At 32.6% G+C, this 13,945-nt stretch overlaps 1 protein-coding gene and 1 pseudogene across 1 annotated transcript; one reads left to right on the top strand and one right to left on the bottom strand.

Moving 5' to 3' along the window:
- Window positions 1-1,018: 1,018 nt before the first annotated feature.
- On the top strand, window positions 1,019-4,140 carry LOC105126741 (CDT1-like protein a, chloroplastic). Its single transcript, XM_011027702.1, has 7 exons — window positions 1,019-1,486; window positions 1,576-1,695; window positions 1,799-2,036; window positions 2,461-3,093; window positions 3,317-3,518; window positions 3,604-3,694; window positions 3,867-4,140. The coding sequence occupies exons 1-7, from the start codon at window positions 1,134-1,136 to the stop codon at window positions 3,922-3,924; spliced, it is 1,695 nt and encodes a 564-aa protein (XP_011026004.1). The 5' UTR covers window positions 1,019-1,133; the 3' UTR covers window positions 3,925-4,140.
- A 269-nt stretch (window positions 4,141-4,409) lies between these two features.
- On the bottom strand, window positions 4,410-6,405 carry LOC105126961 (WAT1-related protein At4g08300-like; annotated as a pseudogene).
- Between the last annotated feature and the right edge of the window lie 7,540 nt (window positions 6,406-13,945).

Genomic DNA, 13,945 nt, shown 5'->3' on the forward strand with positions numbered 1-13,945 from the left:
AAAAAAATAAAATTAACTTAGATTTAATAAAAACATGTGATTTGGACTTTGGACCAGATCGATGGCGGGTTGGATTTAAAAACACTAGGTTGAAATGTATTTTTAAATTTTTTTATTTTTTTATTTATTTTTTATTTTTAAATCATTTTGATATCGATAATATTTTTTTCTAAAAAAATAATTTAATAAATTTAAAAATAAAATATATTTGAAAATTAATATTTAGTAGTACACTTTCACATATACAATTAATCAGCTCTATTGTTGCTCTCATGAAGAGAATTAAAGAAGGATTTTTAGAGAGAAATATTTGTTTTTTATTTATTTAGTTTATAAAATTAAATTCCATGTTTGATAATTTTATTTTTTTATAATTTTATCATGATTTTTATTGTTTTTCCTTTATTGTTAGGTTTTGTAGTTTATTTAGGTTAATATTTTGATTTATTTAAAAAATTATAAATTTATTAAAAAAAATTATTTTAAAAAAATATTTAACTAAGGATGAGAAGGCTAACTGAATCAATCCATAGTTTTTCTAAACTACGTTACGAAAATCAATATATATATATTTATAACTGGGTAACCAATCAACAAGGTAACGGGTAAAAAATTCAAAGTATCCGAAATATAATTTAAATAAAAAATAAATGAAGAGGAAAAAAATTTTAGTTCAAGACAGGAAATATAAAAATAATTTTAAATAATTCAAGAAATTCTCTACTATGACATATTTTTTAATCTATATTATCCGAACGTGACTTGGGATGACCGAGCAAATTTACACGTGCAACTTTACTTTTTAAGCACGAGGACATGTCACCAGCACGACTGTCCAAGTGAATGGCCCTTTCGTCTTTTCCTGGTCCCCAGTTTAAATGATTCGTCGTTTCCACCATCTAGCCAAACGGCATGTAGTAGACAGAGGAGCCAAGAAAGAAAAACCGCGGGAGGCAACGGACCAGCTTGGCGGGAAGTATGACGTGGCAAAGCTCCACCTCAGCAATTCCCGCCAAGAAAAAACCCCTAATACTGCTAGCCTGCCCTCCGCCTTCCCCATCGTCCTCCTCCTCCTCCTCTAAGTCTGCAAATCTCTCTTCACATCAAAATCAACAAGAAGAAGCACAGCAGCAATGAACTCCCTTCTATGCTCACCAATCTCTTCTTCAAAATCCAAGAAATCTAAACTAGATTCTGAATCATCATCTTTAACCCCAAAATCTAAGCCTTCAAACTCAACAATCGCCACTCAAACCCCAACACAGCAATCCCAGCTCCCTTCCCGTCTCCGCAACCGCCGTGTCGCCCTCTCTTTAAAAGAAGTCCGTCACATCGCCTCTCAAGACCATGGAACCAATCAAACCAAGTCCGCTCGAAGACAGATCGCGTCTTGGCCTGAGGATCCCACCACCGATACCACCACCAATAAACAACCCAAGCCCAGAAAGAATCAGTCTCGTGATGGGCATTATAAAATCCCCGATAAGTAAGTTTTTATGGGTCATTTTTTGAATTTATTTTCAAATTTGTAGTGATTTCTGCTAAATGTTATCTTTTTGTTTAAAACTTGTAAAGGTATGAAATGCTGGGTGAGTTTTTTGATAACTTGGATAGCTCGATCCGGTTGTTGCGTATGAAGGGCTCGATGTCTACTTTCTCTAACATTTCCCCAAAAATTGAGTCTTTAACAGACAGGTACTACTGATTACTGTACTGTCTTTTTTTTTCATTGTTCATTATTTATTTTTTGATTTTGTAATTGTATATTTTTATTTTAATTGTAATTGTTATATTTTAGGAGGTTTACGCATAAACATTTGGCGCAATTGAAGTATATTATGCCAGAGGAAATTGAGATAAAGAGGGTGCTCAAGTTTGATGAGCGAACCAGCTGTATGAAACCGGATCTTCAAGTTACTGTAAATGCTGATGCAATTCAATGTGATAATGGCAAGTTGAAAACTGAAAGTGAGAAAATATATTTAAGGAAGGTCTTCCGCTCAAGGCTTGTGGATTTTTATAGAGACCATCCTCAGGTTTTTTCTGTTTTCTGTGCCTTTGTTTATGTTGTTAGTGCTTAAAATTCATGTTATGAATCTGCAACTCGGTTCAAGTTTAAGATGAACGTGTTTCTCTCTTTCTCTCTTTCGCTCTTTGTTTTTGTTTTTTTGAAATGACATCCATTACACTGTGATTTTGATGATGTTTTTGTGATGTGTGATTTGCATTTTGGGAAGCGGCTTTTGATCAGCTTATCATATTCTTGTAATATAATGTGATTGAATGTACTGAGGAAGCCACTGATTAGAATATTACTGACAGCCTTTTTGATTTGCCCCTAGCTAAGAGTTGCTTCGAGTTGTATGAAACTGAGTTTGTTGATTACTGTCTTACTTGATTCAATGTACTTCCGTTATAAATTCTGATTGATGTGTTAACAGTCCTTTTCCATGGCTTCAGGGTGATGATATTCCAGAGGAAATGCTCCCAGAGCCATTCAATCGCTCGCCATTGGTGGCAGGAACCCCAGCAATTGAAGAAGAGAAACCAGCAATGGCATCACTTTTATCCCGAAAATTCAAGAGGTGCTTCTCCTCCCAAAAAGGTTCAAAAATTGAAGCAGAAAACAGCCTCCAAAGATCAGTTTCCTCGGCTTTAGAGCCATGCCCCAGCAAAATCTCTTCCAATGAGAGAGCTAGTTATTCTGCTCCTTCACCAGCCAAAGTGTCTTCCACACCTACCTGCGACCAAGATTGTTTATCTGCAACACCAAGCAAAGTGAAAGATGCCATGAATGATGGAGATGATTCTCCCATAAAGATGGCTAGTGACCAATCAACTCCTGCAAAACTAGCTTTAACTCCAGCTGCATTGATATCTACCACACCTGCATTGCATCAGCATAAAAGATGCACGAGCCCATATAATGATGGTTCTTCCAACTCACCAGCCAAGCTTGTTAGGCGTCCACCCAGCAGGTCACTGATATTTGAAACTCCAGTCAAGCATGCTATGGATGAACAAAGAGAGACAGGGGATGTATCAGATGATGATGATATCTTGAAAATTTTCCCTGAGAGTCTGCTGCAATCGGTAAGCTCATCCTGAATGCTCAATCATTTTCACCTGTCTGTCTGTGAACATTACAGACTATTGATACATCTTAGCTGTTGTCTTTGATTGACTGCATGCATTTTTATTTTGATATTTAAATTAATCTCCAGGGTTTCTGTTTTTTTGGATTCAATACTTGTGCTTTGAATTCAAACCAGACATTTAATGCTGTGATTGGTAGTGATCATTGTTGCTTCTGCAGATACGAGAGAAAGAACAGAAGGCTAAAGAAGAGCGAGATCCTGCAATCTCACAAGCAAAGAAGCGGCGGCAAATGATTGCCTGCCTTCCTAAGCTCTTCAACAAGATTCATTTCTTGTTTCAGTCAATGAGACAATCAGTTCTCACAAAAGAGGAGCTCATCCACAAGATAATTGCAAGCCACTCTGATATTGCTGATAGAAGTAAGCAAGGAGTTTCCTGTCAAAAACCATTGGACATATTTCAGAACACCACATTAAGCTAACTCATTTTGTGTTTTGCATGCAGGAGAAGTTGATGAGCAGCTAAACTTGTTGCTTGAACTCGTTCCTGAATGGATTTCTGAGAAATTGGCATCTAGTGGGGATTCGCTCTTTCGGTAAGCCTCACAAACAATTCATTCTTTCTCCTTGCTTTAAGAAATTTCCAATTGTAATTGAGAGTACATTGAAACTCAATAATTGGATTTCATAGAAAATGAACATGATAATACGCTGTTCAAACTGAAGCTTTTCAAGCTTTTAATGTCACAATCTAATCTTATGTTGCAGCATCAACAAAATGTACAGTCCAGAAACTATACGAGCACGACTTGAAGAAGCCAAGTGAGAAAGAGAACTCGATGTGTTTTGAAATCATAGCGAGAAACATGATGAGGGACGGTGTCCAAATTCTCCCACTTTTGTTGGCTATTCCTGAATGCCCTAATTTACGATATGCTAGCCAATGTTTGTATAAAAGTTAAGGTAGTTTATATGTCTGTCAATGATTAATTTGCTAACCAAATTGCAAGATAATGAAATCCTCTTTTTTTTGCAACTGCAATATTTTCTTTTCTACTAGCCGCAAGTGTAATATACCTTTTGCAGTTGACCTATTTAACAAAACTACCATGGAGACAACTTCAGCAATGATTGTAGAACTCCATTATAATAACATTCTGCAGAAGTTTACTGATTAAGATTGGATTAGAGAGCTTGCAATAACGTTCACTGTACTAGTTGTTTGGGGATATCGGTACTCACTAGGAAATATCTAAAACTTGTTAACTAATTGTTGTAGAAAATGATTATTAGTGCTCAATAAACGAGCTTTGATTTATTTGCTATGTCATTCGTTTCCTGCATCATGTTCTGAGTATTGTAGGACTCGTTTGTATCAGTCCCAATTCTCGATTTCTCTCAACTTCCTGTTTCACTATGTCTCTTCTGCTGAACTTTCCACTGCTGACAGGCTTAACTTTTCCTCATCATAAGTGGAAAGAGATGGTTCCTGGGACTTGTTTCGATCTCGCTCATTTTCTTTTCCCCACAGTAGCATGTCAAGTCCGATGATAACAACAGCTCCTCTCAATATGCTGATTTAGCCAAAGATAAATTAGGGATAGTCTCCCCTGTTTCCAAACAATGAAATTATATTCACCTCGTTCTTTTGTTTTTCCTAATAATTTTGAAATAAAATTTAATTTTACCTGCCTGCGTGCAACTCTTCACCAAAAAGAAAGTAAGCCAGGATTGCCCCCGTTACGGTTGCAGGAGGGCTAAACATGTTCACAAAGACTGCCTCTTCTTCTTTGTTGCGCCATAATTGAATGAAGACCGTCAAGCCACAACTAATGACTCCCTGCCATTGATGTTTAATATCTTGACTTAACATGGTTTCTTGCAAGCTAGTTTAATAATCTGTAAAGCTGTTCATGGATGAACTTACAGCATATATGATGGACCAGAATATAATGCTGGATCTGACGCTCCATGCTGCTGGTTTGTGTTGTATGAACACAATGAAGACAGCTGATTGTGCCGCCGCTAAGCCGTTTATCCATGCAGCTAGTGATAGTTGTGCGGCATACGTTTTCAGGGTGAATGCCTACAAAGTACACATCTATGATCAATTAAGGAAAATTTAGCACTCATTTGCATGCGTATGCTTTAATAAAATCAAGCATCTCTAAGGCAAAGATACTCTAGCAAGGAGAATTAGCCTCATGTTAAGTTATAATTGGTTTTTTGAGCATTCTACGCCACCAATATTATGTTAGAATCTTGTAACTCTTGTAGCACAATTGGAAATCGGAGTAATGGTCAGTGTTTGATGCCAGACCAAAAAGAAAGCGCAAGGGAAATAACAGAGTGGAGAATTCTATACCTGCATAATAAAATAGAGAGACCATGTAAAGCAACTCGAAACAAGCAGAAGAGACCCCTTCACCCAGTTTTGTTGAGCATGATTACTTCTGACATGGATTGGTGCACCCTGCAAGCTTTGCACCTCAGGTCCTTTGTATAAAGTGAGGGTCAAGACCCCAGCCAACGATAGTAACGTTTCGACAATTTTAGCTATTCCTCGAGGGTTCCTTAAATCGACAATCTCCAACCTACATGAAATGAAAGCACTCTTCGTGTCAGAATCAGGATAGATATGATTTCTGGTCTTCGGTTATTCAGGCTTTGAAGTCCCCACCTGAGTACAATTGCAATTATGAAAGTCATGTAGGGAACGGTATTGTTCATTGAAGCAACAAAGGTAGGAGAAGTGTATTTCAAGCATGCAAAGTACATGTTAATTGTTAAGCTGGCCCTGGCTTTCGTCAAAAGAGAAAACTGCAAGTCCTTTTCCATTTCTCACAAAGACAAAAAAATTTGTTCCGTTTTGCTTCATGTTGAAGCATATGGATTGCCCTTCATGCCATAGAAGAGAAAGCACAAATATCTCCAGAAACAACACAATTGTTAGCTTTGGCCTCGCTTTTCTGCAGGAAAACGAAATTCATACCAAGCAAAATGCGTTCGGTAGCATAATTTCATACAATAAACCAGCTGGTATCAACTGTATAGCTAATACCTTCGCAATTTATCTGGTGGGTGAATGCATGCGTGCAATGTGCCTTTCAAGAAAATATGCAAGAGGAAACATCACTAAGCTGCCTACGATATATCGGTATGTAACGAAGACATGAGGGTTCATCCCATGATTGAAGAAAGCTTCTGCAATGGTGTAGAGAAATTAATAGCCAATTTGGATCAAAATCATGAGAAGATGTGGCATGAATCTGGAGTAAATGATCCTGACTGCATTTAAAATCGCCATGGATCTTGAGTATGCACACACATATTTTTCCTCGTTTTTCCCTGTTTATGATTGGAGGACAAAATGCATCCATGCTTGTGTTTATGGATGGAAGAATACCAACTATGCTTGCACATTTTCTAGAATCATTTACTTTATGAAATTCCAGCTCAGAAAATTGACTGCAATCGAGTGGGATTGAGAGAAAAAAAGATGATATACTTGTTCTGTGTTCTTGACATGAACAACTCAATAAATGCTCGTTACAGTAATAAAGAGGAGGTGCATGCTTCCGAAATATCTAAGCCATAAGCTAACCATGTTCTGATGAATTCCTCGGCGAAAGCAGCTTCGTGTTTCTGATATGGACTTATCACACACACAGGTATTTAAATATTTTTATTTTAAAAAAAAATTAAAAAAGCATTGTTATGAAAACATAAATTATATTGATATACCCGATGAATCGGATTCATGATTAACTTAAATAGTGTTTAGTATTATTATAATGGTTATTCTTTAAAATATTTATTTGTTTAAAAAATATAACATAATAATATTTATTTTATTTTTTAAAAAATATTTTTAAATAAATAAATAAATAAAAATAATCTAAAAATATTTAAAAAATTATTATAAAGCAAAACAAAATATATATTTTTAAAAAAACACACCACTAAACTAAACCGTAAAAACAAACAAACTATTATCCACGATGACAGGTGTAGACTGAGGAACTCTTTATCTTACATTGGGCCTCGACATCTTGTGGGCCTTATTATTTTATCTTAGCCTTTTCAGCCCAGGTGCAGGCCCTGCAGCAACCTAAAACCCCACGATTCATTCTCTCTTCAAAACAAATACGTACATGTTATAAGAAAATAAAATAAAATAAGGTAAAATGTTGCTTAAAGACTTGTTCTTTTTTAGATTAACGTGGGTGTCCAGGTCAGCTTACGCGCACCACGACTAATCCCACGGGCCCTGAAGTTAACGACCATGTAAGCCTCCAGTGGCCATTATATGAGCAACCAAGGACTCGAACCTGAGACCACAGAGGGAGCAAATCCCTTGATCCCAAGTCCTTACCACTTGGCCACCACCTAGATGGTTTCTTAAAGACTTGTTCTTCGTGTTCCCAGTTATAAGAGAGACAGTAAGAAATAAGAACGATTTCTCTCATCTTAATAGACATTTAATGGGTTCGAAGCTATGACTTGCCTTACCATCGGTCAATCATTAAACATTAAAGTGCATGTTTATGGTAATTTTGAGGATTATAATTTGAAAAAGAAAATTTTAAAAATTATAGATTATATTTGTTTAATTAATATTTTAAGAAATAATTTTCAGTGGGATTTATATAAAATTATGATATATATTGATTAACCAAATTTTTTTAAAACAGTATTAATAATAAACAATTTTAACCATAACTCATCACGTTAATTAATGAATATTTATACAAGTATTTTATTATTATTATTTTACATGTATATGAGATAGCATAAAATCCAAGGCATTATTTGTTTTTATATTTAAGAGGGTACTATAACTACGATGACGATTTAATAAAGTTTTTTTAATTATGTTTTGATAATAACACAATATTAAATATTGATATCATTAATTAAATAATATGTTATATATCAATAATAAAATATTAATTTGATATATTTTTAATAAATACATGCACATATTCATGCATAAAAATATATTATATTGATAAATCATGATTTATGCAATGAAGCTTTTAAATACCATGCTAGAATGCTTAAGTGATTTAATAGGTTTTGTCAATATACTATACTAAACATACTTTTGTGCCACGTATATTAAACATACTTGTGTGCCACATGCATTATTTAATGCATGTGGCACACAAGTATGTTTAATATACGACAAAACCTATTAAATCACTTAGGCATTCTAGCATGGTATTTAAAAGCTTCATGTGGCACACAAGTATGTTTAATATAATATATTATATATATTATGTTGTTTATATTTTTAAAATGATTTAGATAGATTTTCAATATATAAAAAATCATCAAACAAATTATTTTTTAAAACAGCTAGTTTATTCTTAGAAAATTATAAGAAGTTCTTGAGATTCTTTAAAATAGTATGATTAATTCTTAAAAGATTTGATTGATTTTAAAAATAGTTTCACCGATTCTCTAACTATCAAAAAACTATGTTTAATTTCATTCCTGTGCTTATAAATAGTATTTTCATTGGAAAAAAAAATTAAAAAATATGTGGAACTCTTGAAGCAAGAATCTAAGTATATTATTTTTTAAATATAACTTATAACTGTAACATTGCACATTAAAAGAAAAGTGTCTAGAACCATAACATATTAAGATAATTGATATCTAATTTTGTAGGATATGTTTTGGGGCCTGTGGGTTACTAGAAATAAAACCGTGAGATATGAAAATAGAATTGGGTTAAGTCATAATAAACAATATTCTACAAAGGGGAGTGAGTAGAGCCTTACATATAGTTTTAGAGTCGAGGACGACTCATTCTTAGAATAGAGAGATTGTAATATCCCACTTCAAAAAAAAAATATCCAGAGTTAGGGCATTTTAAAACAATTGATACCTAACCTTGTAAAATATGTTTTAAGACATGCAGGCTACCAAAAATAAAATCCCGAGGCATGAAAATTAGGTTAGGCTGAGCTATAACGGATACTATTTTGTAAAGGAAAGTGGGTCAGGCCTTACAATAACATTTTTGTTTCACTTGTAATCATAAAAGATAAGGTTAGGTATGAATCGACAAAAAATATTCAAAAGTGTTTAATTATTATTCCAATCAATTCTACTAAAAAAATATATAGTGAAAAATATAAGTGAAAATTTAAACACCTGAAAAAGACACTTAAAGAATAAATTAAGAGCAGTTTAATACTTGTCCTTTAAGAAGTATTGGTGAAATGTTTTCTAGTCTTTAGCCCACAAAAAAATTAGGAATAACAATTTGATTCTAAGCTTGAAAAAAAATTAGATTTGATCATGTACTTGCAAAAAAATCATGTAACGATTTGCTTTTACCTTCTAAAAAAATCATTATGTTACAGTGAAATTCTTAAATGAAAATTCTAACAAAGAAATGAGTGATTTATAGGATCTATATAAAACTTGGTATATTTTATCTAAACTCTAACTTTTTAATTATTGTATTTATATGGCTTTTTGCTCCTATAATAAATTGAGTGTTTAAAATTATATATTATTAAATAAAAGAAGTTTTTAAATTATAGTTTTACTTGTATATCTAATTCAATTTCTTTTATGCTCATCTAGACTATTCCTGTATGTATTTTTTATTTGACATATAAAATAGATAACATAAAATCGAGGGCATTAATTTTTTTTATATATATTTAAAGGGGTACTAGTGTACTGTACATACAAAAAAAGCCCCAAGAAATGAGTTTTGGAAGTGGATAGCACTAAGAGCTTGCCTCCTACTAGCATATGTTTGATGGCTATATTTTCCTACTAATGTCGTGGAATGCTTCATTTTGATTGAGAAAAAGGCCAAGAAGAAGGGATAAACAAAAGGAAAAGGATTATTGGATATAATAGTGGGTAGCTACTAGCCTACTTTATGCAGTCTATTGAGTGACTAAGGCCACTAAGCCCACCTTATCTTCCAAGTGTCCAAATTGGATTAAGCAACTAATCTTACCACACTTACTTGAGACTGCAAATCGTTCTGTAATATTTGCTTTTTTTAAAAGAAAAATTAAACAAATAATTTGAAGAAAAAAAAATAAAAAATAGTGTGCCTTTTTCCCATGGTGGGTAGAAAGCTCTTCTATGGGTTGCGTCATTTTGATATCAAAACAATATACGAAAGACTATTATCCTTCTATTAAATAAGATTATTGCATACAAAATTTAATTTGGAATTTTGTTATTAATTTTTTTTTATTCTTAAAAAAGCTTATAACTTCTTAAATAAACTTAAAAACCCACTTCAACAAACTAAAAAATTGAGAAATAAAAGAAGAAACAATGAAAGTCCCAAACAAATTAGAAAATTCAAAAATAAAAAGCAATAAAAATAAAAAATATATAGTTTAAATAATATCTTTTTAGTCTAAATTAAAGGGTTTTTTTTTGAATTTATCTAGTTATAGTGAGTTAATCTTTGAATTTATCTAGTTATAGTGAGTTAATCTTTTTTATAAAATTAGGTTTTTAAAATAAGTTTAAAAACTAGATTTTTTTTTTTTTTTGGGGGGGGGGGGTTTAGCCTAGTTTCATCTTTCCATGAATGTAGCATGCAGGCTTGATTCCTTGAAACAACTTTGAGCTTTGGATTTTTCCTGACAACTTTATCACTCAAGATCATGGCCTGATTCGCCCAATAACTTGAATAGATTGCATTGATTTCATGATCTTAACATTCACTCAAAGATTAGCCTTTTTAACGACAAGAACACACAAGGGCTTGGACTGGTATTGCCCCGCTAATTACAATGATCACATCACATGAAACAAAAGTCGACCAGGTAGAAGACGACAGGCTACATAGCTTCTGGCTTACACCTCTGGTTCTATGTACTTAACCTAGAAAAAGCCGATGGCTTTTTACCCCAAATCAGAACCATTAAAACGTAGTCAATGATGTTAATGGCTTGCAGCCAAGAAACCATCTGTGATTCTCGACCACATGCGCACATCTTTCTTAATCTTTTCATTAACCAAGATAATTTGCATTTGACTGAGGAATTCAATTCTATCAGACTAATCATGAACCTGCATATATTTTATAGAAGCAGTAGTGAAAGGGGCTTTACTGGCTAGAATCCCTTTTGGTGCTAATGATCATTAGATTCCCTCCATTAGATTTCTTGGGGCCACTGTTAGTCAGTCAGTAATGAACTGGGTTAAGAAGGGGTGGCGCAAAAAATTGAATCCGCCACATTTGAGGGCAAGTTGACTCTTGGTGAAAGGTTGCAACTTTTCTTCTTTACAATCCTTGTTTCCTAACAAGGAAGGACATAGTTTATTCAGGTAATGGCCACTAGTGTCACATATGCATCATGTGCAGGAACAATGTACTTGAAAATGGGTCTTCCATTTTCACGCCCGACTATTTTGACTGGGAGATCATGCAAAGTGAGAAAGATATCAACCCAGCACTCATGAGCTTGAAGACCAGCGAGTCACCCTCCTGGATTACATGTTAGTGAAAAGCTAAGCTACAAAATCTACTTGGGATGATTTGGTTCCCAATCCTCCTCCGAGAGAGAGTAGAGAAAGAGAAGAAACGAAAAGGATGGGATGGCAGAAATGATAAAAAGGTGACCTTGCAGTTCAAATGCAAAATGGAAGAAATAACTAATTAAAACCTGCAACGCCATTAATTGCTCTACTCCATTATTTGCACCATTACATAATATTTACCTCATTTGGGAATGAGACCATGTAGCTGGCTGGCTTTATTTGATAGCATGTTCGGAAAGCAGTGTAAATTTTATTTTAAATTTTAAATTTTTTTAAATATTTTTAGCTCATTTTGATAAGGTAATATTATAAATATTATTTATAATAATAAAAAATATTATTTTAATATATTTTTAAATTAAAAATAATTTAAACCATATTCACTACTATAATTTTAAATAAATCCCTGGACAAAAAATTCAACAAAACACATTATAAATGTGTTTGTTTTCGCTGTTTAATTGCTTTTTATTTTTTTTAAATTAATGTTTTTTTAGATGTTTTTCTATAATTTTCATGTTTTAATATTTAAATTTTTAAAAAATATAAAAAAACAATATTTTGACTTTGTTTTTTATAAAACATACTTTTATAAAAACAACATGCATCGCATCGTATTACAAAAACACACATCTGTAAATAAGGTTTAATCATTCTTGTTTGTCCTCTAGCATTCATGATCCCACTCATTTCTTTACTGTTCTATATTCATGGGAAAATGACATATCATTTTGCATCACTATAAAACTCAGCTTAACAATTCATGGAGAATTCCAGTTGACTTTATTCTATAAGCATCTCTGTGTGAAAAAGAAAACAAGAAAAAGAAAGCCTCAGCAGCTCCAGTGAAAAATTATAAACTGTTCAAAAGCATTTCATGAAGCTTTTCGCTGTCAAATTAAGAAGGGCAATGGTCACCAATTTACATCATGATTTAGATAAGATGCAGTGTTGACCCAGATAGAATTTCTTACGAAAGAAAGAGATGAACGGTGAGCAGACAGTCTTCTTTGAATCTCTGCTGGACATTTCGAACCCAGTTGTTCATAGGCCATTATCATTCATGTTGAACCAAAGAGATTACGAATTCAAAACTTTAATTTGCTCCACGCAAAAAAAAAAAAATCAATTTAACGAATTCAATTAATATTAGAAAGACATTTAAAAAAATATTAATTTATTTTTTATGTAAGAAAATAGCTTGAAAAATAAAAATAATTACAGTATCACACGGTCATTTACTTTGATAAAAAAGATAAAAAAATCAAAATGTAATCTAAACAACACTGGCAAGGGAGAGAATAAAGCATGACAAATGACAAGTAACCATAAAAGATAGAGATAATGTACAGAATAGAGTAAAACCATGCATGATTATGCCTAATAAACTTGCTAGTGGAATAGGGTGAAGTCTCTTGATATGCTTCCGACAAATAAAATCTTTAAGATCAAAGTAAAAACAACGGTTGGTGATTGTTTTGGATTATTGATCATGGGATGATGTTTTTTTTTTTTTCTGTTCATGATCAACAAATATATGGCCCCCAGCTCCAATCCCTAATAACTAGAACGACGTGAAAAAAGAAATAAATATATAATAGAAAATGATTAGAAATCAATGACAATAATAACCACTCATAGATCCCACTGTTAGAACACAAAATCATGGGATTCGGACAATGATGTTGAGCTGGTATGGCGCAGGAAACATTATTTCATGAATATGTCATGAGATCATTATAAACAATTAAAATCACAATGGAGCCGCCTGGACAAAATTGGATGAACGCTTCTTTCTTTTTTTCCCTATAGATTGCTGGGGGTTGATTTAGTGAAAGATTTAATAAATCGTTAATTAGCATAGTTTTTTTTTTATATATATATATATTTTTTTTTTTCACTATAAAAAAACTACTCTCATTATTAAACCCGACTTAGTTTTGTGGTTTTAACTAGACTTCAACTGATTCCTTTCTAATCCTAATCTAATATTAAAAAAAGTTAATGTAAAATTAATTTAATGGTTGATTCAATCAAAATTAAAATTCGGTTTAATTTTTTATATGAGTTAAAAATGGAAGCTAATATGTATTTTTAAAAATTAAAAATTAATTTTTTTATATGTTATGGATCATTTTGGTTGATTTTAAATATAATTTTTTTAAAATAAAAAAATTATATATATATAAAACATTTTAAAAAACAAATATAATTATACTTTCAAACATGTTTATAATTAAAAAAAAAAACAGTATATACAATATCACTAAACTAGTTCTTCAACGAGCAATTGAGCAACGACAGGGGGG

This window comes from Populus euphratica, unplaced genomic scaffold (assembly GCF_000495115.2).
Source record: "Populus euphratica unplaced genomic scaffold, PopEup_1.0 scaffold30.1, whole genome shotgun sequence".
NCBI classification, from domain to species: Eukaryota; Viridiplantae; Streptophyta; class Magnoliopsida; order Malpighiales; family Salicaceae; genus Populus; species Populus euphratica.